This window comes from Eubalaena glacialis, chromosome 9, assembly GCF_028564815.1.
Source record: "Eubalaena glacialis isolate mEubGla1 chromosome 9, mEubGla1.1.hap2.+ XY, whole genome shotgun sequence".
NCBI classification, from domain to species: Eukaryota; Metazoa; Chordata; class Mammalia; order Artiodactyla; family Balaenidae; genus Eubalaena; species Eubalaena glacialis.
Genome location: NC_083724.1, coordinates 55,941,714 through 55,965,931, shown reverse-complemented (window position 1 = coordinate 55,965,931; position 24,218 = coordinate 55,941,714). Strand labels below are relative to the sequence as shown.

Below are 24,218 nucleotides of genomic sequence, written 5' to 3'. Positions count from 1 at the left end.
GTGGCGTAAGGTGAAATGTTGAAAAGCAAGGGATACCTGTATTTTTTATTTTCTAAAATGATAAAAAAAAAAATTCTTCACAAAAGGTTTGCTGTCCTTGATATCTTGTACTTGATGATTTATGGAACATTCATTTGGGAGTTGAGTTGGAAATATTCATCTAAGACATTGAGTGGATCATAGAGAAAAAGTAGGAATCATCCAGTTGAGGATATCTGGCCATTACTACTTTGCACTCAGTCTGTATTTCTTGTGTTTGTTCAGCTTTGACTTCTTTCCATGACTGTCATGTCTGTATAAAAGAATACAGATTGTGACTATGTCGGTCATTTATTTGGAGTAGTGGCACTTAGTCACGTTATTACACACATTTTGGGGAACTGTTGATCAAGGGAGGAAAAGGCCTTTCCTAACGATTTATAACCAGGGAGTACTGACATTATTATATATGGATGGATGATGATGTCCTGTGGCCACGTCACTACTTTTGGTTCTCCCTCTGCCACTTGAGGAAGGGAGTGGTAGGATGGCAGATGGAAGCTTCATGGAACTACTGTCAGTTTACTGTGTGTGGTGCATGATGAACATACTCGCCTTTAGAAGGGTTGTTTTGTCCTTATGCTTTCCATAAAGCGTTTCACACAGCCTTTTCCTTTTCTAGGATCTTACTGGAAGGTGAGAGTATTGTGATGTTGATTCTATTTCCATCCCCATAACTCAGGATCAGTATAGAACCAAGACTCTAACGCTGCTGTGAATATTTGGATATATGGATATATGAAGCCTTTGTGAGATTCCCATGCCTATTTTTTTTATCCTTTGTAAATCTAGGGACTGTGAAAAAGATTGCTCGTAGAGTAAAAATCTGAGATGGTTTAATGTCCTCATAATCTCTTTTAGAGGTTATATCGGCTTTTTAAAAACTTTTTTTAATTAATTTATTTTTGGCTGCACTGGGTCTTTGTTGCTGTGCAGCTTTCTCTAGTTGCGGTGAGCGGGGGCTACTCTTCGTTGCGATGTGCGGGCCTCTCATTGCGGTGGCTTCTCCTCTTGCGGAGCACAGGCTCTAGGCGCGCGGGCTCTAGTAGTTGTGGCTCGCGGGCTCTAGAGCACAGGCTCAGTAGTTGTGGCGCACGGGCTTAGTTGCTCCGCGGCACGTGGGGTCTTCCCGGACCAGAACTCGAACCCATGTCCCCTGCATTGGCAGGCGGATTCTTAACCACTGCGCCACCAGGGAAGCCCTGTGTTGGCTTTTTGTTTGTTTACTGGAATCTTTGAAGCACTAGTCTCACAGCTCATGAAGGTGATGCTTTTGGGTTTCCCAGGATGCACTGTAGCAAATGTGAACTAGTACAGATAAATCCTCTACGGAGCAAAATAAGTTTCATTTTGCAAGCTGGCACCAGTAGATTGGTAATAGTTGCCAAGAGCACTGTATTGAGAAGGGTTCAGTGGCAAAAAAAACAATGCAGTGATCCATAATCCATGTCTACCACGAGTGCAGGAGGGGAGAGTGCCTGCCAATGAACCATGTATTCGATGACCCTGTTCTACATAAAAGACCGTTTTGCTGAGAGTGCTTCTTTTCTTCCTGATATGAATGCTACACAGGTTGAAAACTCATTGTAATTTATTTTCCTTTTTACTTTTAAAAATGCCTGCATTTATTTTTTTAAACAGGCTAATAAACCACACCATGGATAACTTATTGGACTTTGACTGAAAGGAATCATTAGTGTCATTGGATATTTGACCAACCTGGCTACAGGTTTTGTCAGAATGAATGGAAGGTCATGCAGCATGAATCTCCACCGGACATCAGGAACCCCACAGGGGCCTGGGATGGTCAGTGGCCAACACATTCCTCCCATTCGAGCCCACTCGGGGACTCCTGGCCCCTCGTCCTGTGGCAGCACACCAAGCCCTGCCATTGGAAGCCTTGCTAACAGCCTCCATCTCAAGATGCCCTCAGGAGGAGGGATGGCGCCTCAGAGCAACATGAATGAGAGCCCCATCCATCTGCCTGCCTTGAGCCCCAGGAGACAAGTGCTCACCAGTGGGAAGCCACGTTTCCAGGTCACCCAGACTGGAGGCATGTCAGGGCCACACACTTTAAAGCCAAAGCAACAGGAGTTTGGAAGCCCCTTTCCTCCAAAATCTGGGAAAGGTAGGATTGTCTTTTTGGGATCTTTTAAAAGTGGACACTATTTTTTTTCTCCTCCTTGTCTCTTCTCTGCCAGCAAATCCAATGGAAAAATACGTGATTCAGTGTCAGGGTCAAAGTTGATAGTCTCAATGATATGTAGCTTTCTAGGAAAGGATGTGGACGTGTACACGTGTACATACGTGTGAGGGTGAGGGCACCACAGTGGTAAATGTGTCATCTCATGGGACTGTGAAATAGAGTGGAAGATGAGATAGAAAGATTGGAAACAGGGAGGTAGGGTGGGTGGTGGCAGAGGAAGGGCAAGAGCAAGTTTAGTATGATCCTGCCCTCTGGATACACAAAGCTCTGCCTTGGCTTACCAGGGGCTGGATTCTGCAGGCCATGGAGGAGATGGGTGGCTGGAACTCTCATTATGTTAGTTGGATGCTAGAAGAAAGGTGGTGTTTGGAAGGAAAAGGATTAAAAAGGGAGAAATTTTAATAGCCAATAAAATGAGGAACTAGTACAGAAAATGATAAAAAATTATTCTAAGAGCAAAGCCTATAATTAAAAAAAAATTTTATTTTTATTTATTCATTTTTGGCTGCATTGGGTCTTTGTTGCTGTGCGCAGGCTTTCTCTAGTTGTGGTGAGCAGGGGTGCTACTCTTCATTGCGATGTGCATGCTTCTCCTTGTGGTGGCTTCTCTTGTTGCGGAGCACGGGCTCTAGGCATGCGGGCCTCAGTAGTTGTGGCACGAGGGCTCACTAGTTGTGGCTTGCGGGCTCTAGAGCGCAGGCTCAGTAGTGGTGGCGCACGGGCTTAGTTGCTCCGTGGCATATGGGATCTTCCTGGACCAGGGATCGAACCCGTGTCCCCTGCATCGGCAGGCAGATTCTTAACCACTGCACCACCAGGGAAGTCCCTAAACCTATAATTTTTATAATACAGCTAGTGACGAGAGAAAGCAGCTAGAAGAGTATAATGAAAAGATGTATTTTTGTGCTTGTTGAGAACTAGAAAAAACTTGTTAATTTGAAATGCAGAGAGAATGCTGTTAATTCAGCAGTGTTTGAATTACCATATGTTTTAAATTAAGAATAGTTTTTAGAGAATAACAAATTATTTGAGTGACATGCTCTCTCTAGAAACTGTTGTTGACTTAATGAGGTTATATTGCTAATGATATGTGTATTGGGTCTAGAAAAAGAAGGAGTATGTATCCCATGTAAAATATAGCTTTGTTATATAAAATAGCATGATTATATATTCCTTTAGGTATTTTTAGCATTTAGTTTTAAATGTTTATACTAAGTGTTTATACCACCAAATAAAATTACTAGCAGCCTTGTGAGTAGCCATTCACCCAGTTAACTCATAACTTATCCAATTATGATGAATAATGATTTATATCAGGCAAGTAACCCAAAAGTTGTTTGTTTTAGTTTCTGTGTATTTCTGTATATGGAGAAGTTGGTATAAATGGGTAGATTAAAAAAAAAAAAAAAGTAAACATATGTGTAACTTTTTTCTTTTCTTTTTTTACTTACTTTGGTGTAGGCTTGGTTTTGAGGTGTTTTATTTCTCGGAGCTACTGATATTTAGTGTAAGTATAGGAAAAATTTTCCCTGGGGGCTGCATCTAAAATAGCTCTATCATTGTCAGGTTGCTATGTTCATGACATGGCAAGCTAAGGTTCTTAATGTCAAGCTCATGTGTTTGTATTTTCAGGGACTGAGGCCCAGTAAAATCTTTCAGCTCATGCTTGACTAGTGAACTGTAGCTTGCTTTTATATATACTTGTGTTTGAAATCCTGACTGGCAATAATAATGGTGATAATATTAATAACTTGCACTTATTATATCATAACTTAGCATGTGTCAGGCACCACGTTAAGTGCTTTCCAATACATAGTCTCAGTTATTCCTCACGACAGCCCTGAGTTGTATGCTATTTTTGATTAACTGATAAGGGAACTAAGGTCTAGAAAGAATAAGTAACATAAGCCCTGCCAGGCAATAAGGAGTTTGGGAATATTACCTTAATAGTGATTAGAAGTGGTTATAATTATAATCGTAGTTTATAAAAAATGCTTCAGGTACTTAAGGAATAACGAACTCTCAGGGTTAATACATCTTGGAACTCATGTAAAAATTAGCACTGCTTCCTGATTCTCTTCTTTTCTGTTTTCTGGCTCCTTGCTCAGCTTACAAGTTTGCAGTGCCTGTTCTGGATCTGCATGATTGGGGCATGCATGGGCATGGGTAAGGGGTTGAGGACAACTGTATTATTATTCCCCCTTGCCTTGCAGCTTGGATACCGCTAGTGGTCTGGATGGTGCCAGGAGTGGCTGAATGTGTCCCTTTCAGATCTTGGATAACAATTCCTAAACTAAGCCAGTAACTGTTTGAGAATGGTGATCTGGGACTGTTTGAGCTTCATCCAATCATTTGCTCTACAAATAATTATTGAGCATATGTTAAGGGTGAGCCACTGTTTGGGGGATATAATAGCCAATAAAACATAGTCCTGGCCCTCAAGGAGTTGAGAACTCAGAAAAAATAAATGGGCAGTTAGAATAAAGCATAGTTAAGGCTCTGGTAGAGATACACTCAGGGTGATGTGGCAACATTTGGAGGGGTTCCTAGCCAGTGCTTGAAAAGTGGATCTGGGAGGAGAGTAGGGTATCTAGGCAGACACCTGAAGGATGACGAGCTAGCCTTACAGTCATGGAAGAGTATGTCCTCTGTGTGTGTGTGAAGGGGCAGGGGCTGTCTGGAACTTACTCTGGGTAGGGAGAAAAGCACGCTCAAAACCTGGAGGGGAGAGATCATGGTGCATTTCATGGACTTCTATCTGGTTTCACATTGAGGGGAGGTGCGGAGACTCTGGTAAGAGATGAGGCTGGAAAAGAATAAGCAGTAGCCAGATGAAGGGTCATGAGTGCCATACCAAGGAGTTTGGATCTATCTTGAGGACACTGGCAAGCTGTGGAAGGATTTTAACCTAGGGGATGATGTGATAAACTTGAGGTTGGCATCTCTCCCTGATTTTGCCACTGCTTTCCCATGCACTGTTGACAGTGTCATGGTCCAAAAGGATAAGTGCCAAAGAACCTGTGACTCTGTGGGTGTATTAGGGTTCTCCAGAGAAACAGAACCAATAGGAGGTGTATCTATTGATATATATCTATTTATTTTTCTGTATATCTCCGATAGAATAAGTTACCTGGGGATTGTCATACAGACAGACATCTGACTTTTTGAAGACTGGAAAATTTCCAGCGGGAGCCTCATGAGAAATATAAACTTGATTGTAATGTTTATGTTACTTAAGGATTGAGTTCTGCTCATATAAAAACTCAAATAACCATGGCTTTAACACTGTAGGGTGTGGTTCCCAAATAGTGTGCCGAGGGCACTGGGGTACCACAGGAGACTCAGAGGGAGCCACGAGATATTTTAAAGTTTGCAGGAAACATGGGATATGTGACATCCCTGAACACCAGGCAGACCACTAGTTTGAGGAGGCTCACAGTTTCACCATGAGATTGCAGTATGTTCTTTTTGATGATATTGTACCTTTGAGAAACTACATATTTGGTAGTTGTGATTAAAAAAAGCAAGTAGTTTGTACATTCATGTTCAGAGCAACATTTTTCACAATAGCTAAAGGTAGAAATAACCCGAGTATACATCAGTGTATGAATGGGTAAACAAAATGTATCATATCTATACAATGGAATATTATTCAGCCTTCAAATGGAAGGAAATTCTGTTATATGCTACAACATGGATGAACCTTTAAGACATTATGCTAGTGAAATATGCCAGACACAAAAGGACAAATACTGTATGATTCCTTTTATATGAGGCTCCTAGAATAGTCATAGAGACAGGAAGTAGAATGGTGGTTACTGTGGACTAGGGGAGGAGAGAATGGGGAGCTAATGTTTAATGGGTACAGAGTTTCAGTTTGGGAAGATGAAAAGTGGTGATGATTGTACAACAGTGTGAATATATTTAATGCCACTAAACTGTACACTTAAGAAATGGTTAAGATGGTAAATTTTATGTTATGTATATTTTACCACAATAAAAAAAGCACATACTAAGTGAAAATCAATGTGGACTGGGAGATGAAGGTGGTGATGTCCAATCTGATTCCAAGGTTTGAGAAGTAGTAGAAGGCATAATTGAAATGCATATCCCATTAGTAATTGTGGTTATTTAAAAATGAAATAAAAATGCTTTTTTAAAAATTGATGTGTTATTTTTTCAGACAGCTAATAAGTTATTAGTACATAATTACTATTCAGTTATTGATACCTAACTACTTAATAAACAGAACTGTTAGGTGTTCCTTTTGGCCTGGGGCGCCATGAAAAAATTACCGAGACACTAAGAATGCCATGAACTGAGAACATATGGGACCCTATGTCATAGGAGTTCATTTTTCTCACAGAAAGAGCAAAGGTAGGTGATTGCTGCTAAAGGTTAGAAGCTCAAGGAAGACAGGCCCAAGATCATGGAGCTTCCCTTAGTCTTTCCCTCTCGGTTGCACAGGGGCTGCCTCACTGCAGCATCTCTATGGGTTCTGTCTTCTGAGGAGGCTGAAGGAGGAAGGAAGAAGGACAAAAGGCAAAAAGTCAAAGGGGACTATTCCCCTGCAATCTACCTCCTTTAATTGACTTTTTCAGGAGCCGCACTCAACTACTCCCACTTAATTAGCCAATCGTACATAACTGATCTCTTAAATAAAACTTATTCTTGGTTCCTGAGTATATCTTTTTTAAAAAGTTAGATTTTGTCTTATATCATTTTGTATTACGTTCTATTGTATTTTACTTTTTAGCATTTGCCTCCTTTATCTCTCTCTCAAGTAAGTTGAAACACTTGCGAGTAGGTTGCAGACATTGTGACCTTTTACCCCAAAATTCCTAAGCAGGTATCTTTCATGCCATATAACTAACATACATTAATCATAACCAAGAAATATAGCTTTGATACAGCAGTATTATTTATAAACAGTTGTATCTTAAAATACAGTTCATATTCAGATTCATTATATATTTTATTTTACTTAATTATTATTTATAATATAAAGTATTATTTTCTTCCCCCTCTTATAATCTAGTGTTCTTTGTAGCCATTTTTTCCCCTAGCCATCTAGGATCTAATCAAAGATCATGCATTACATTTGGTTGTCATGTCTCTCTGGTGTCCTTTAATCTAGAATGGCCCTCTCCCCCTGCCTTTTTTTTGTGTTTCATGACAAAATGTGTTGATACTTTTAAAGAGTTCAGGTCAGCTGTCTTGTCTCACAATCTGATTTGTCTGTTCATCTCTTCATGGTTGGGTTCAGGTTAAACATTTTTGGCAGGAATACTACATAGGTGATTTGTGCACCACCCGTTGTGTTATACCAAGAAGCACTAAATCTTCATTTGTCCTAGTATTTGTGATGCTGCTTTTGGTTGTCTGTCTAAGGTGGTGTCACCAGATCTCTACATTGCAAAGGACACTTTTCAAAATTAACAAATAATCGTATGTGAATATCTTATTCTGTAACAGCCTTTCATAGCATTTATTGATGATCCTTGTCTGAATCAGTTATGCTGCTGATTGCATAATGGTTATTTTCTGATTTTATCATTCTTTCTAGGTTTATTATCTGGTATTCTTCTGGAAAGGAGAGCTTCTCTTTTAGAGTCATTGCAGATTCATGCATTCTTTTAAAGAATTCACTGTGCTATAATTCACTACCATCACTGTTTTTTCTGATGCTCAAACTGTCCCAGAATTGGCCAGTGGGAGCCCCTTCAAGTCAGTTCTATGTCCTTTTGACATGTTCCCATTAAGTACTTCCTTGGTTTGAGACATAGCAAGAAGTTCTAGGCTCATTTGTACTTCCCTGCCCCAGACCTGGAATCAGCCATTTTTCCAAAAAGTTCAGATGCCTTTTAGTGGGAATTGATATTTGGGAAACCGGATGAAAGGGTGTTCTTATTGGCTCTGGGGTGTCATTGCTTCTAGGTCCTTTCTGTGGACCGAGTGAGGAAATACACCAGACCAAGATAATGAGTTCCCGTTAAAATACATCACAGAGTTCTTCCTCACACTTCCTCATTGCGAATTTGTCAGTGAGAACCCTGGTTCTCAGGAACATGAGTGTATTTGTTTATTTGCTTTGTACTACAACAGAGAAAAAAGTTACTTTTAGCTTTATATTTCTAAGATATAGAAATTTGTTTTAGAGATGATTGCTTACTACATGTCAATTTTTAGTGTGCTGAGATAAGAATTTTCATATTTATCTTTGCCGGTGAGTGAGTGAGTTTGGAGGACTTTCTGCAGTTGACAACTTTCTGGCCCTCCTAGAATTGGTGAGTACAGAATCTAAGTTATATTGTACCACTAATGGCATTTCTCCCTACTTCCTGCTCAACAGTTACAGACTGTAATTAGACTGGGAGAAATGCATTTTTCAAAGCATCTGGGAAATCAGTTTTATGATCCTCACTATAAGCACGTTTGACATAGCTGTTTAAATATTTAAGACAATTCCACATTCGCAGTACCCCTAGAACTATATAATTGGGAAGATTTTCATTGTAAAGGTTTTTTATTTTTCTTCAGGGCCTGTGACATTTCTTGTTGGGCTCTGCTGTCCTTGGAGACAAAGGGAGTTAGTTATTCATTAGTGCTTGTGGGTTATTCATTATTGTTGGTCAGAAAAAGCAGAATAATATCAACAAAGGACACTAAACTAATTGCGATTTAAAAACTCTTTTGTGTCACTTAAGGCTGGTGTCTCTTATAAAGACCTGGTCTAAGAAAAATGTGTCGTGTGAGCCTGGGAGGTCTAAAAACTAGTGTACTTTAAATAATACATCAAGTTTTATTTTTATTCTTTATTGTTTGTGGTTTACTAATTTAATTGGTTATAACCTGGAGCTTAGGTTAGAGCTTGATTCCTTAGTGGGTCAACTAGCTTCATAGTTTTCCCCCACTGCTGCATCAGAAAATTGTAAAATACTGCCACTGATTTAAAAAGTTACGTTCCTATATCATTCCTTTACTTATGTTGATCCCTGGTAAAACAACAGACAATAAAAAAAAAATCTGCTAACACCACTGAGTGAACCATGTTGAGTGTAGTCATGTTAGAAGTGGGGCAAGAATAGCAATTGGGGAATCCCACATTTTTGAAGAGATACAGTTGATATATTAGCTTAAGAAAGTTGGGGCAAAATATGTGGTTACTTTTTTCCCCCCTACTTCTGCTTTTTAATCATTTATATTTCCTTGCACTTCCAATGTGGCTTCCTGCAGAATTAGAGCAAATAAAGTTAATATTCCATAAAAGGTTCCAAAAATAACCAAACTAGTGAGAGACTAAAGGCTTTATTCCAGTTGAGGTAGCCAGAGTTTTCATTTCATCTTGCCAAACAAGACAGGTGAAACACAATGTTTACTTTTGTTTACTCTTTGGTCTGCACAGGGTTCACTTTGTGTGATTTATTGATGCTGAGTATAAGTCAGATTGATGATGAATTTCCAAGTATTACTGAATGGCAAGCACAATTTGTTCCAGTTATGAAAGTGGTTTGTCAGTCTCATAACATTCCACCTTTAAAAGAATATATTCCGTTAACACCCCTACCTTCTACACACACCTCAAATGCTGTGGGGCATGACCTTGAAATGTTACATCCGTTAGTAACCTATAGCATTTTCTAAGGCTGTTAAACAGCAACAACTTTGGATTTGTAAAGTACTTTGTAGTTCATAACCTTTCATAGTGACTGTTTCATATGATTTGATCAAAGGCATAATCCCATGAGCTAAGGCAAGTGTAATTGGCCCCATTTTAGGGATGAAGAGACTGAGGCTCAGTTTTCTAGAGATCTCATTTTTCATGTGCTGCATGGGTTGCCATTGAATAAGACTCCATAATCTGAGAGTTCCTGCTACAGGAATTCTGAGAAATCTTGCCCCCTCTCTTCAGTAGAGTCTAAGGTTGCTGCCATTCCTGAAAAAGTATATCTTTAAAAACTCAAAACCATTCAGCCATCATTTCTATCCATGAGCTGAGGATATGGGCCCTTGCTCCTGTTTTAGAAAATTGTACTTGACACTTTTCAACAAAAGGTCCTTCTGAGCAGGGAGGGCATTGTCTACCTGAGCAGGAATCAGGAAGCCTTTGTGTGATGGCCACCTGAGTGACATCGGTATATGTACAAGCATGAAGTCTTTAAACCCAGGCCGGAGGATATCATAAATATATGAATAGATTTGCTAATTCTGACACATCAGATTTTAAGGATACAATGGATGGTGACTTGTATTTAATACCTATTTTCATGGCTGCATTATTTGAATAATGAAAGAAATAGAAGGTGTGTAATTGGCTCTGACATAATACACAGGTTAAAAAATGAGACTTTTGGTGTAGGATCTTGATACTCAAGGATAGTCTGAGGCCAACAGTGTTAGCATCCTCTGGGAGCTGGTTAGAAATGCACAGTCCCAGGGCTACCCCAGATCTGCTGAGTCGGATCTTGCATTTTAAAAGATCCCAGGTGATTCTTGTGCTCAGGGCTGGCTTAAGGGTGACTGCACAGTGCCCTGTCTCAGAAGGGGTGCCCTGTGCTTGGGGTATAATGCTCTGTGGTCACTGACTTGACATTATTACTAATTTTATCTCTGAAATTGTGTTTTGTAAGTGAAGTCTGGTGGGACACTGGTGCTTGCGGGGGGAGGGGAGCTTCGAGTCTCAGTTCATACATAGTTCCACATCTGGCCAGGATGGCCACTGGCTCCCTCGCCCCACCCAGTGTCCACTACTGCCCTCTGCCCTCAGCAGGGACCTGAGCATTGGTGTGGGGAAGTCAGGGTCAGATGTGTGTGCCCCACATGCCCAATCATGGGTGAGGATCTGGGCACCTTTGAAGGCCTGCATTCACTCTGTGAGTATCCCTGTTTGGAAGCAGCCCAGTGTTAAATAGCAAATAAAAAATACCATGGCAAGTCAAGAGATGGGAGAAGAAAGGAAAATGCTGTTTTCCTCCTTTTTGAACAAGGGATCCAGCATTTTCATTTTGGTCCCTGTAAATTATGCAGCTGACCTTGCAAGTGCACACTGAAATTTGAGAAGCATTAGTATAAGAGAAGGAGCATGGACACTAGACTCAGAAGACCCACATCTGGTTCACACTTTGCTGGTGTGTGACATTGGGCAAGCCACTTGACCTCCCTGACTCAGTTTTCTCATCTATAAAATGGGGGTTATGTCTTATGCTCCTTTCCAAATGGGCAGGGTCTAGGTAAAGGGCAGACCTGGCAACATGTCTTTGGTAGGAGTGTGTCCAGAACACCTTTCATCTTTGGCTTCGGTTTCTTGAGGCTGGTAAACAAACCTGGACATCATGGCCTGAGGGTGGGATGGAGGTGGAGGGCAGGGTTCAGAATGGGAGAAGAAGGTCAAAAACCTGGTTTTCAAATCCTTGGGAGTGGATGGAAAGCAAGAGTCAAGGAACTGAGGAAGACAGGAACTGGGGATTGTGGGTAGGGAGAAGTGAGCATCAGAGAATTTGTGAGCTGCACGCATAGGTTTCCCAAGTGGTTACCCACTTGTGTGGAAATCTCAAGCACGCATGAAATTGTGGAACAGAAAACGCGTTTGCTCTTGAGAGTTAAATTTGATGATACATGTGAGAATGCATTTTACACTGTAAACTGCCGGACGCATGTAAAGTATTGTTCTTCCTAATTCCGGGGGCAGTATGGCTCTCCATAATCCACAGCACCTGCTGCTGAATGGAATGGCCTCATCCCGATACCCTATTTGTTCACAGATTTGTCCTTTGAAGTAAAGGCCAGCTTAGTCATAACTCCCAAGTCTGGGCAGTTTGAAAAGCTACTTGTGTGGATGTAGAATCCTAAATTCTGTTTTCACGGTTTGCCTCAAAAGCTAGAGAGAAAAAAATTAAAACATAATAAACAAGCCTTGAGATGAAATAACATCTTTTAAGTTTGTCTTCCATCTAAAGATTTTACTATAGATAGGGTGATCATATAATTTAATATCCAAACCAGGACACTTTCAAAAGTGAAATGGGGCCCTATTAATATTATGCCCAGGACTACCCAGGATGAACTGGAATGAAGGCAGGGTTGCCCTACATTTAGGGGAAAGTTTAATTGCGTTTAAATTCGGCATCTTACTCAACTTCTTTAAGGTAAAGTAGTTCAACCTACTTGACAGGATTAGCCCCATGTAAGTTATTTCTTTCAAAATTATTTCTTGGGGCCATTGAGTGATTATTAGTATATTATTAGGTAGAATATATCAGTTTCTGGTTGTTCTACGGTTGGATATAAGTGAGCTAGCAATTATTTAGCACTTTGTATTTTGTATAACTGTGCTTAGCTTCACATATTTTAATTTAATCCTTCCCAGCTCTATGAAGTATCCCCACTGAAAACATGAGGAAAGAGAGGCTTAGAAAGATTAAGTAACTTGACCAAGAACACATGGGTATTTTAGCCCATGCCTCACTGACTTCGGAACCCTAAGTACTTTTATAGGATGTTGTTTTGGTTTTCTGGCACAGGGTTTGCCTCAACAGCCTAGGCTCTTGGCAGTTGAGTACGATTTCCTGAAAGACATAATTATGTCTACCATAATTTCTACTATATAGTAGTGTAGTGTCTTGTATATATTTATTTTGAAGAGAACAGTGAGCTGAAGCAGAAAATCACTGTCAAGTAAATTGTTGCAGGTGTTTGCGTCAATTTGTGTTAAAAGTGTTCCTCCTTACTTGATTAAGGTAGTGGTTTTGGTGGCAGTCAGGTAGGCAATGTGATATAAAAAAGATACAGCTAATTTTTTTGAACCCTTACTCTGGGCTAGCTGCTGCACTGAGCAGAGCTGCTGGGCCATGCAACTAGAGAACAATCCAGAAGGCCTAACATGATGGCCCTGGAGCTCAGTTCCTTTTAATCCTTGTAACAACCCTATGTGACATTAGATTAAGAAAACTAAGGTTTGAAGAGGTGAGTAATTTAGCAGCAGTCATGTGGCTAGTATGTGGCAAAGCTGGGAATTGAATCCAGGTACTGTCTGAACCGAGTGCCTTGGGTCTTAACCATCCTACTGTCTTCTGTTGGGATGAGTCAGGTTACGGGGGCCGAGCTGGAGACCAGGGCCTTCTGTTGCATGTGTACTGATTCACCAAGTACCTTATTCAAGCCTCTTTTGGTTTCAGGTAACTGAAATGCACTGGGCTAGCTTATGTAAAAGGGATTTATTATAAGGAACCAAGGGTGTTTCATGGCACCCCAGAAGAGGATGGACCACAAGATCTTTTGAAGGACTATAAGAACAAGATACTTCTCCGCACTCCTTCCCTCTAGGCAATGTGATTTTTTATCTCTGCTGCTTCTGTTTGCACATTACTTCATTCTTCTCCCTGCAGATTGATTTTCTGTTGTGTGTGTATGTGTGTGTGTGTGTGTGTGTGTGTCTGTATTAGTCAAGGTTCTCCAGAGAAATAGAACCAATAGGATATACTTATTTTTTTGTTTATTTACTGTGAAGTATTGGCTCATGCAAGTATGTACGCAGAGAAGTACCAGAATCTGCAGTCGGCAAGCTGGGTACCCAGGAGGGCTGATGGTTTAGTTCTAGTCCAAGTATGAAGGCCTGAGAACGAGGAGAGCCTGTGGTGTAAGTGCCAGTCCAAAAGCAGGCAGCCTCGAGATTCAAGCAGAGTCAATGTTTCAGTTTGAGTCCAAGGGCTGGAAAAGACTGAGGTCCCAGCTCAAAGCTGTCAGGCAGGAAATGTTCCTTCTTGCTTGTGGGAGGATCCACCTTTTGTTCTATGTACACCTTCAACTGATCGGACTAGGCCCATCCACATTGGGGAGGGTAGTCTCCTTGACTCAGTCTACTATTTCAAATGTTAATCTCATCTAGAAACACTTCACAGACATACCCAGAATAATGTTTGACCAAATATCTGTTCACCCCATGGCCCAATTAAGTTGACCCATAAAATTAACCATCACAGTATCTATGGCCTCAACATGGCTTTCTTCCCCAGCCCTAAACAGCTAATGTACTCAGAACTTCTGTGCTATGAGTCAACTGGGTAGTGTCCCTCTATCCCATTTTTAGGTTCCTTGGAAAGAAAGAGAGTCTGGTTGGTCCAGCTTGGGTCAGGTCTGGTTCATCCAGCTGGGTAGGGAGAGCCTCATGGAATAAACATGGGTCCCTCCTGCTCAGAAAAGGAGCATGTAGGTTGAGTGATACCTAGGACTTAGTCTCCTAAGTAAAGGTAGTTTGGGGATATGCTTCAAATAACGGTGACGTTTCCAAAGGTATCACAGAAATGGTGTTCTTCAGCTGGCAGGATTCCAAAGTAAGGGAGATTTTGGAATAATGACCACCAGCAAAAGTTAATTCTAAGAGAAGTTATTTTTTAAAATTTATTTTTCTACTTAAAAGATAAACTACTAAACTGTGATTGTGATTGTGATACTTTGCATTACTTTTCAGTAGTGGCCACTACAGCTTATAAGGTAAACGATTTTTTTAATATTACCAGATTTTCAGTCCTGGATGTGGGAATTAAGAAAGACCATATAATAGTTGATCCATTAAGCATTTAGGTTTATGTTGTATTGAGAGCATAGTGAAGGTGAGGGTTGCCAGGGTTCAGATACGCAGACCAATGATTTCTATTTGAAATCACCTTGAACAGCACAGCAATTTGAAGTAGTTTGGCTGTCAGTTTTGAAAATTTTCAGCATAGATATTTCTTGTTGCCTTGGGTTATATAATCAGAGAGTATCTATTCATGATTTGAATACTCTCGGCTTTTATGCCAGTTTTAATAGGAATCTATCAGGCATAAAACATATGCAATTAATCAGTGAGTCCAAATTTTAAAAGTTGGAGTATATGGATTGGGTGTTGAAAGCATATTTTCTTACATATTTGGCCCAGGTAATTTTCCCACATAGATAGAAGCAAATTCTGTATAATTACCTATACATTATTGTGACAGGCAGACTCTAAGATGGCCCTCAATCTTTCCCATCTTCTGGCATTCATGCCCTTGTGTAATAGCCACCCCTTGAGTATAGGCTAGATGTAGGGACTTGCTTCTAACCATGACAAAGGTGATGAAATGTTACTTCCATCATTAGGTTACAAAAGGTTTCACTGTTGTTCTGCTTGCAGACTCTCTTTATTGTCTTCTTGGTTTGTATCTTTGATGAAGAATGCTGTGATTTTGGAAAGGCCCATGTGGCAAGTAACAGAGAGGGGACTCTGGCCAAAAAACAGTGAGGAACTGAGTCCTCAGTCCATCAACTGTCCTGAAACTGAATTCTGCAAACAACCATGTAAGATTTGAAGTAGAGCCTTCCACAGCTGAGCCTTCAGATGAGACTGTAGCTCTAGCTGACACTTTGATTGCAGGCTTGTGAGAGACCCTGAAGCAAAGGGCCCATCCCAGCCATATTCAGATTCCTGACTCACAGAAACTGAGATAATAATACACATGTATTGTTTTAAGCCACTAAGTTGGTGGTAATTTATTATGTCGATAGATAACTAATACAGTTGTTGTCTGGACTTCTCTCTCTTTCAGGAGGCATGAGAAATTAGGCAACATCTAGGAGCAGGTGGGTAGGAATTAACCTCTGGGTTTTTTTTTTTAGGTTTTGATTTGATTTGATTTTTTAAGTTTATTTTTTATTGAAGTTTTTTATTTTCTTCACTGTTATGTTTGCCTTCAACACTGTGGTTTTTTTTTTTTTAACATCTTCATTGGAGTATAATTGCTTTACAATGGTGTGTTAGTTTCTGCTTTATAACAAAGTGAATCAATTATACATCTACATATGTCCCCATATCTCTTCCCTCTTGCATCTCCCTCCCTCCCACCCTCCCTATCCCACCCCTCTAGGTGGTCACAAAGCACCGAGCTGATCTCCCGGTGCTATGCAGCTGCTTCTCACTAGCTATCTGTTTTACATTTGGTAGTGTATATATGTCCATGCCACTCTCTCACTTTGTCCCAGCTTACCCTTCCCCCTCCCCGTATCCTCAAGTCCATTCTCTAGTAGGTCTGCATCTTTATTCCTGTCTTGGCCCTAGGTTCTTCTGACCTTTTTTTTTTTTCCTTCTTTTTTTTTAGATTCCATATATATGTGTTAGCATGAGGTATTTGTTTTTCTCTTTCTGACTTACTTCACTCTGTATGACAGTCTCTAGGTCCATCCACCTCACTACAAATAACTGTTTCGTTCCTTTTTATGGCTGAGTAATATTCCATTGTATATATGTGCCACATCTTCTTTATCCATTCATCTGTCGATGGACACTTAGGTTGCTTCCATGTCCTGGCTATTGTAAATAGAGCTGCAATGAACATTTTGGTACATGACTCTTTTTGAATTAAGGTTTTCTCAGGGTATATGCCCAGTAGTGGGATTGCTGGGTCATACGGTAGTTCTATTTTTCGTTTTTTAAGGAACCTCCATACTGTTCTCCATAGTGGCTGTATCAATTTACATGCCCACCAACATTGCAAGAGGGTTCCCTTTCCTCCACACCCTCTCCAGCATTTATTGTTTGTAGATTTTTTGATGATGGCCATTCTGACCGATGTGAGATGATATCTCATTGTAGTTTTGATTTGCATTTCTCTAATGATTAATGATGTTGAGCATTCTTTCATGTGTTTGTTGGCAATCTGTATATCTTCTTTGGAGAAATGTCTATTTAGGTCTTCTGCCCATTTTTGGATTGGGTTGTTTGTTTTATTGATATTGAGTTGCATGAGTTGCTTGTATGTTTTGGCGATTAATCCTTTGTCCGTTGCTTCATTTGCAAATATTTTCTCCCATTCTGAGGGTTGTCTTTTGGTCTTGTTTATGGTTTCCTTTGCTGTGCAAAAGCTTGTAAGTTTCATTAGGTCCCATTTGTTTATTTGTGTTTTTATTTCCATTTCTCTAGGAGGTGGGTCAAAAAGGATCTTGCTGTGATTTATGTCATAGAGTGTTCTGCCTATGTTTTCCTCTAAGAGTTTGATGGTGTCTGGCCTTACATTTAGGTCTTTAATCCATTTTGAGTTTATTTTTGTGTATGGTGTTAGGGAGTGTTCTAATTTCATTCTTTTACATGTAGCTGTCCAGTTTTCCCAGCAGCACTTATTGAAGAGCCTGTCTTTCCTCCATTGTATATTCTTGCCTCCTTTATCAAAGATAAGGTGACCAGATGTGCGTGGGTTTATCTCTGGGCTTTCTATCCTGTTCCATTGGTCTATATTTCTGTTTTTGTGCCAGTACCGTACTGTCTTGATTACTGTAGCTTTGTAGTATAGTCTGAAGTCAGGGAGCCTGATTCCTCCAACTCCGTTTTACTTTCTCAAGATTGCTTTGGCTATTCGGGGTCTTTTGTGTTTCCATACAAATTGTGAAATTTTTTGTTCTAGTTCTGTGAAAAATGCCAGTGGTAGTTTGATAGGGATTGCATTGAATCTGTAGATTGCTTTAGGTAGTAGAGTCATTTTCACAATGTTGATTCTTCCAATCCAAGAACATGGTATATCTCTCCATCTGTTGGTATCATCTTTAATTTCTTTCATCAGTGTCTTATAATTTTCTGCATACAGGTCTTTTGTCTCCTTAGGTAGGTTTATTCCTAGGTATTTTATTCTTTTTGTTGCAGTGGTAAATGGGAGTGTTTTCTTAATCTCACTTTCAGATTTTTCATCATTAGTGTATAGGAATGCAAGAGATTTCTGTGCATTAATTTTGTATCCTGCTACTTTACCAAATTCATTGATTAGCTCTAGTAGTTTTCTGGTAGCATCTTTAGGATTCTCTATGTATAGTATCATGTCATCTGCAGACAGTGACAGCTTTACTTCTTTTCCAGTTTGGATTCCTTTTATTTCTTTTTCTTCTCTGATTGCTGTGGCTAAAACTTCCAAAACCATGTTGAATAATTGTGGTGAGAGTGGGCAGCCTTGTCTTGTTCCTGATCTTAGTGGAAATGGTTTCAGTTTTTCACCATTGAGGGCGATGTTGGCTGTGTGATTGTCATATATGGCCTTTAGTATGTTGAGGAAAGTTCCCTCTATGCCTACTTTCTGGAGGGTTTTTATGATAAATGGGTGTTGAATTTTTTCGAAAGCTTTCTCTGCATCTACTGAGATGATCATACGGTTTTTCTCCTTCAATTTGTTAATATGGTGTATCACGTTGATTGATTTGCGTATATTGAAGAATCCTTGCATTCCTGGGATAAACCCCACTTGATCATAGTGTATGATCCTTTTAATGTGCTGTTGGATTCTGTTTGCTAGTATTTTGTTGGGGATTTTTGCATCTATGTTCATCAGTGATATTGGCCTGTAGTTTTCTTTCTTTGTCACATCTTTGTCTGGTTTTGGTATCAGAGTGATTGTGGCCTCATAGAATGAGTTTGGGAGTGTTCCTCCCTCTGCAATATTTTGGAAGCGTTTGAGAAGGATAGGTGTTAGCTCTTCTCTAAGTGTTTGATAGAATTCACCTGTGAAGCCATCTGGTCCTGGGCTTTTGTTTGTTGGAAGATTTTTAATCACAGTTTCAATTGCAGTGCTTGTGATTGGTCTGTTCATATTTTCTATTTCTTCCTGGTTCAGTCTCGGAAGGTTGTGCATTTCTAAGAATTTGTCCATTTCTTCCAGGTTGTCCATTTTATTGGCATATAGTTGCTTTAGTAATCTCTCATGATCCTTTATATTTCTGCAGTGTCAGTTGTTACTTCTTTTTCATTTCTAATTCTATTGATTTGAGTCTTCTCCCTTTTTTTCTTGATAAGTCTGGCTAATGGTGTATCAATTTTGTTTATCTTCTCAAAGAACCAGCTTTTAGTTTTATTGATCTTTCCTATCGTTTTCTTCATTTCTTTTTCATTTATTTCTGATCTGATCTGTATGATTCCTTTCCTTCTGCTAACTTTGGGGATTTTTTGTTCTTCTTTCTCTAATTGCTTTAGGTGTAAGGTTAGGTTGTTTATTTGAGATGTTTCTTGTTTCTTAAGGTAGGATTTTATTGCTATAAACTTCCCTCTTAGAACTGCTTTTGCTGCATCCCATAGGTTTTGGGTCGTTGTGTTTTCATTGTCATTTGTTTCTAGGTATTTTTTGATTTCCTCTTTGATTTCTTCAGTGATCTCTTGGTTATTAAGTAGTGTATTGTTTGGCCTCCATGTGTTTGTATTTCTTACAGATTTTTTCCTGTAATTGATATCTAGTCTCATAGCATTGTGGTCGGAAAAGATACTTGATACAATTTCAGTTTTCTTAAATTTACAAAGTCTTGATTTGTTACCCAAGATATGATCTATCCTGGAGAATGTTCCATGAGCACTTGACAAGAATGTGTATTCTGTTGTTTTTGGATGGAATGTCCTAGAAATATCAATTAAGTCCATCTTGTTTAATGTATCATTTAAAGCTTGTGTTTTCTTATTTATTTTCATTTTGGATGATCTGTCCATTGGTGAAAGTGGGGTGTTAAAGTCCCCTACTATGATTGTGTTACTGTTGATTTCCCCTTTTATGGCTGTTAGTATTTGCCTTATGTATTGAGGTGCTCCTATGTTGGGTGCATAAATATTTACCATTGTTATATCTTCTTCTTGGATTGATCCCTTGATCATTATGTAGTGTCCTTCTTTGTCTCTTGTAATAGTCTTTGTTTTAAAGTCTCTTTTGTCTGGTATGAGAATTGCTACTCTAGCTTTCTTTTGATTTCCATTTGCATGGAATATCTTTTTCCATCCCCTCACTTTCAGTATGTATGTGTCCCTAGGTCTGAAGTGGGTCTCTTGTAGACAGCATATATACAGGTCTTGTTTTTGTATCTATTCAGTCAGTCTATGTCTTTTGGTTGGAGCATTTAATCCATTTACATTTAAGATAATTATTGATATGTATGTTCCTATTACCATTTTCTTAATTGTTTTGGGTTTATTATTGTAGGTGTTTAACTTCTCTTGTGTTTCCTGCCTAGAGAAGTTCCTTTAGCATTGTTGTAAAGCTGGTTTGGTGGTGCTGAATTCTCTTAGCTTTTGCTTGTCTGTAAGGCTTTTAATTTCTTCGTCATATCTGAATGAGATCCTTGCTGGGTAGAGTAATCTTGGTTGTAGGTTTTTCTCCTTCATCACTTTAAATATGTCCTGCCACTCCCTTCTGGCTTGCAGAGTTTCTGCTGAAAGATCAGCTGTTAACCTTATGGGGATTCCCTTACGTGTTATTTGTTGTTTTTCCCTTGCTGCTTTTAATATTTGTTCTTTGTATTTAATTTTTGATAGTTTGATTAATATGGGTCTTGGCATGTTTCTCCTCGGATTTATCCTGTATGGGATTCTCTGTGCTTCCTGGACTTGATTAACTATTTCCTTTCCCATATTAGGGAAGTTTTCAACTATAATCTCTTCAAATATTTTCTCAGTCCCTTTCTTTTTCTCTTCTTCTTCTGGGACCCCTATAATTCGAATGTTGGTGCATTTAATGTTGTCCAAGATGTCTCTGAGACTGTCCTCAATTCTTTTCATTCTTTTTTCTTTATTCTGCTCTGCAGTAGTTATTTCCACTATTTTATCTTCCAGGTCACTTATCCGTTCTTCTGCCTCAGTTATTCTGCTATTGATCCCTTCTAGAGAATTCTTAATTTCATTTATTGTGTTGTTCATCACTGTTTATTTGCTCTTTAGTTCTTCTAAGTCCTTGTTAAACGTTTCTTGTTTTTTCTCCATTTTATTTCCAAGATTTTGGATCATCTTTACTATCATTATTCTGAATTCTTTTTCAGGTAGACTGCCTATTTCCTCTTCATTTGTTAGGTCTGGTGGGTTTTTGCCTTACTCCTTCATCTACTGTGTGTTTCTCTGTCTTCTCATTTTGCTTAACTTACTGTGTTTGGGGTCTCCTTTTTGCAGCTTGCATGTTCGTAGTTCCCGTTGTTTTTGGTGTCTGTCCCCAGTGACTAAGGTTGGTTCAGTGGGTTGTGTAGGCTTCCTGGTGGAGGGGACTAGTGCCTGTGTTCTGGTGGATGAGGGTGGATCTTGTCTTTGTTGGGCAGGTCCATGTCTGGTTGTGTGTTTTGGGGTGTCTGTGGCCTTATTATGATTTTAGGCAGCCTCTGTGCTAATGGATGGGGTGGTGTTCCTGTCTTGCTAGTTGTTTGGTATAGGGTGTCCTTCACTGTAGCTTGCTGGTTGTTGAGTGGAGCTGGGTCTTCGCGTTGAGATGGAGATCTCTGGGAGATTTTCGCCGTTTGATATTATGTGGAGTTGGGAGGTCTCTTGTGGACCAGTGTCCTGAAGTTGGCTCTCCCACCTCAGAGGCACAGCCCTGATGCCTGGCTGGAGCACTGAGAGCCTGTCCTCCACACGGCTCAGAATAAAAGGGAGAAAGAAAAGAAAGAAAGAAGAAGATAAAATAAAATAAAATAAAATAAAGTTATTAAAATAAAAAATAAAAAATAATTATTAAGAAAGAAAAATTTTTTAAGTAATGAAAAAAAACCAAAAAAAAGCAAAAAAATGGAGAGAGAGAACCCTAGGACAAATGGTAAAAGCAAAGCTATACAGACAAAATCACACACAGAAGCATACACATACACACTCAGAAAAAGAGACAAAGGGAAAAAAGAAATATATATCTTTGCTCCCAAAGTCCACCTCCTCAATTTGGGATGATTCGTTGTCTATTCAGGTATTCCACAGATGCAGGTACATGAAGTTGATTGTGGAGATTAAATCTGCTGCTCCTGAGGCTGCTGGGAGAAATTTCCCTTTCTCTTCTTTGTTCGCACAGCTCCCGGGGTTCAGCTTTGGATTTGGACCCGCCTCTGCGTGTAGGTCGCGGAGGGCATCTGTTCTTCACTCAGACAGGACGGGGTTAAAGGAGCAGCTGATTAGGGGGCTCTGGCTCACTCAGGCCGGGGGGAGGGAGGGGTACAGATGTGGGGTGAGCCTGCGTTGGCAGAGGCCAGCATGACGTTGCACCAGCCTGAGGCGCGCTGTGCGTTCCCCCGGGGAAGTTGTCCCTGGATCACGGGACCCTGGTAGTGGCGGGCTGCACAGGCTCCCGGGAGGGGAGGTGTGGATAGTGACCTGGGCTTGCACACAGGATTCTTGGTGGCGGCAGCAGCAGCCTTAGCGTCCCATGCCCGTCTCTGGGGTCCGCGCTGATAGCCGCGGCTCGCGCCCATGTCTGGAGCTCCTTTACGCGGCGCTCTTAATCCCCTCTCCTCGCGCACCAGGAAACAAAGAGGCAAGAAAAAGTCTCCTGCCTCTTCGGCAGGTCCAGACTTTTTCCTGGACTACCTCCCGGCTAGCTGTGGCGCACTAGCCCCCTTCAGGCTGTGTTCACGCAGCCAACCCCAGTCCTCTCCCTGGGATCTGACTTCCGAAGCCCGAGCCTCAGCTCCCAGCCCCCGCCTGCCCCGGCAGGTGAGCAGACAAGCCTCTCGGGCTGGTGAGTGCTGGTCGGCACCGATCCTCTGTGCGAGAATCTCTCCGCTTTGCCCTGCGCACCCCTGTTGCTGCGCTCTCCTCCGTGGCTCCGAAGCTTCCCCCCTCCGCCACCCGCAGTCTCCGCCCACGAAGGGGCTTCCTAGTGTGTGGAAACCTTTCCTCCTTCACAGCTCCCTCCCACTGGTGCAGGTCCCATCCCTATTCTTTTGTCTCCGTTTTTTCTTTCTTTTTTTTTAGCCCTGCCCAGGTTCGTGGGGGAGTTTCTTGCCTTTTGGGAAGTCTGAGGTCTTCTGCCAGCGTTCAATAGGTGTTCTGTAGGAGTTATTCCACATGTAGATGTATTTCTGATGTATTTGTGGGGAAGAAGGTGATCTCCGCGTCTTACTCTTCCGCCATGTTGAAGCTCCTCCCTTATTGAAGTATTGAATTACAATGTTGTGTTAATTACTGCTGTACAGCAAAGTGACTCAGTTATACATATATACATTCTTTTGCATATTCTTTTCCATTATGGTTTACCACAGGATATTGAATATAGTTCACTGTGCTATACAGTAGGACCTTTTTGTTTATCCATTTTATATATACCAGTTTGCATCTGCTAATCCCAAACTCCCAATCCACCTCTCCCCCAACCCCCTCCCCCTTGGCAACCACCAGTCTATTCTTTATGTCCCTGATTCTGTTTCTGTTTCATAGACAGGTTCATTTGTGTCGTATTTTAGATTCTACATATAATTGATATCATATGGTATTTGTCTTTCTCTTTCTCACTTACTTAGTATGATAATCTCTGGTTGTATACATGTTGCTGCAAATGGCATTATTTCATTCTTTTTTATGGCTGATTGGTGGAACTAACCTCTGTTGAGGGCCCATGATATGCCAGACATGGTGACAGTCTCTAAGATTCAGCAGAGCCAAATTGTAAGGCCTTTTTTATTACCTCCATTTTACAAATGTGGAAATAGACATTCAGAGAAGTGAAATTATTTGCCCAAGTTTACATGACTCATAAGAGGCAGAACCAGTGTTTGAATGCAGGTCTGTCTTACTCCAGTGTCTCTGTTCCTTCCATGCATCTGGCTAACTCCTGCAAGCTATGACAAACACTGGTGTGGCATTTTTACCTAGGAAAAAAAGGATTAAACAAAGACAGTTCATATTTAAGCATTCACAAAGTAGCCAAGTACCTTCTGTGGCTTGTTGTCAGGACTCACCCCCACCCCTCCGTCTTTCTTCTCAGTGTCATGTTCCCACCAGCTATTCATTTGCTTCTCTCTTCCTGCCCTCCATCTCCATCTAAACCTGTGTTTCATAGCCCTACTTTTATTGCCCCCTTTATTATTCTCAAACAAAATTCATGGACAGTATTGTCTACCTGTACATTTAATTTTTAAAAATGGATATAATTTCGTAACTGAAATACAAGGAAAATAATTTATAATAAAATAAAATGCATTTAAATATGAAAATGTTCCAGCACAACTATACTAGAAGACATAATGAAGTAGATAAGCT

General features: G+C 40.3%; 1 protein-coding gene across 4 annotated transcripts in view; it reads left to right on the top strand.

Moving 5' to 3' along the window:
• The window catches only part of GLIS3 (GLIS family zinc finger 3), a 506,081-nt gene that overhangs the window by 11,922 nt on the left and 469,941 nt on the right, over positions 1 to 24,218 (top strand). For 3 of the 4 annotated variants that reach the window (XR_009702085.1, XR_009702086.1, XM_061200385.1), the window contains exon 2: positions 1,681 to 2,167. The exons of the other annotated variant lie outside the window; for it this stretch is intronic. Coding sequence is in view for 1 of the 3 variants with exons in the window: in XM_061200385.1 (XP_061056368.1) it covers positions 1,780 to 2,167 (388 nt within the window). In the remaining 2 variants the exon portion in view is untranslated. The remainder of the gene's footprint in view (positions 1 to 1,680; positions 2,168 to 24,218) is intronic. 4 annotated transcript variants of the gene reach the window in all.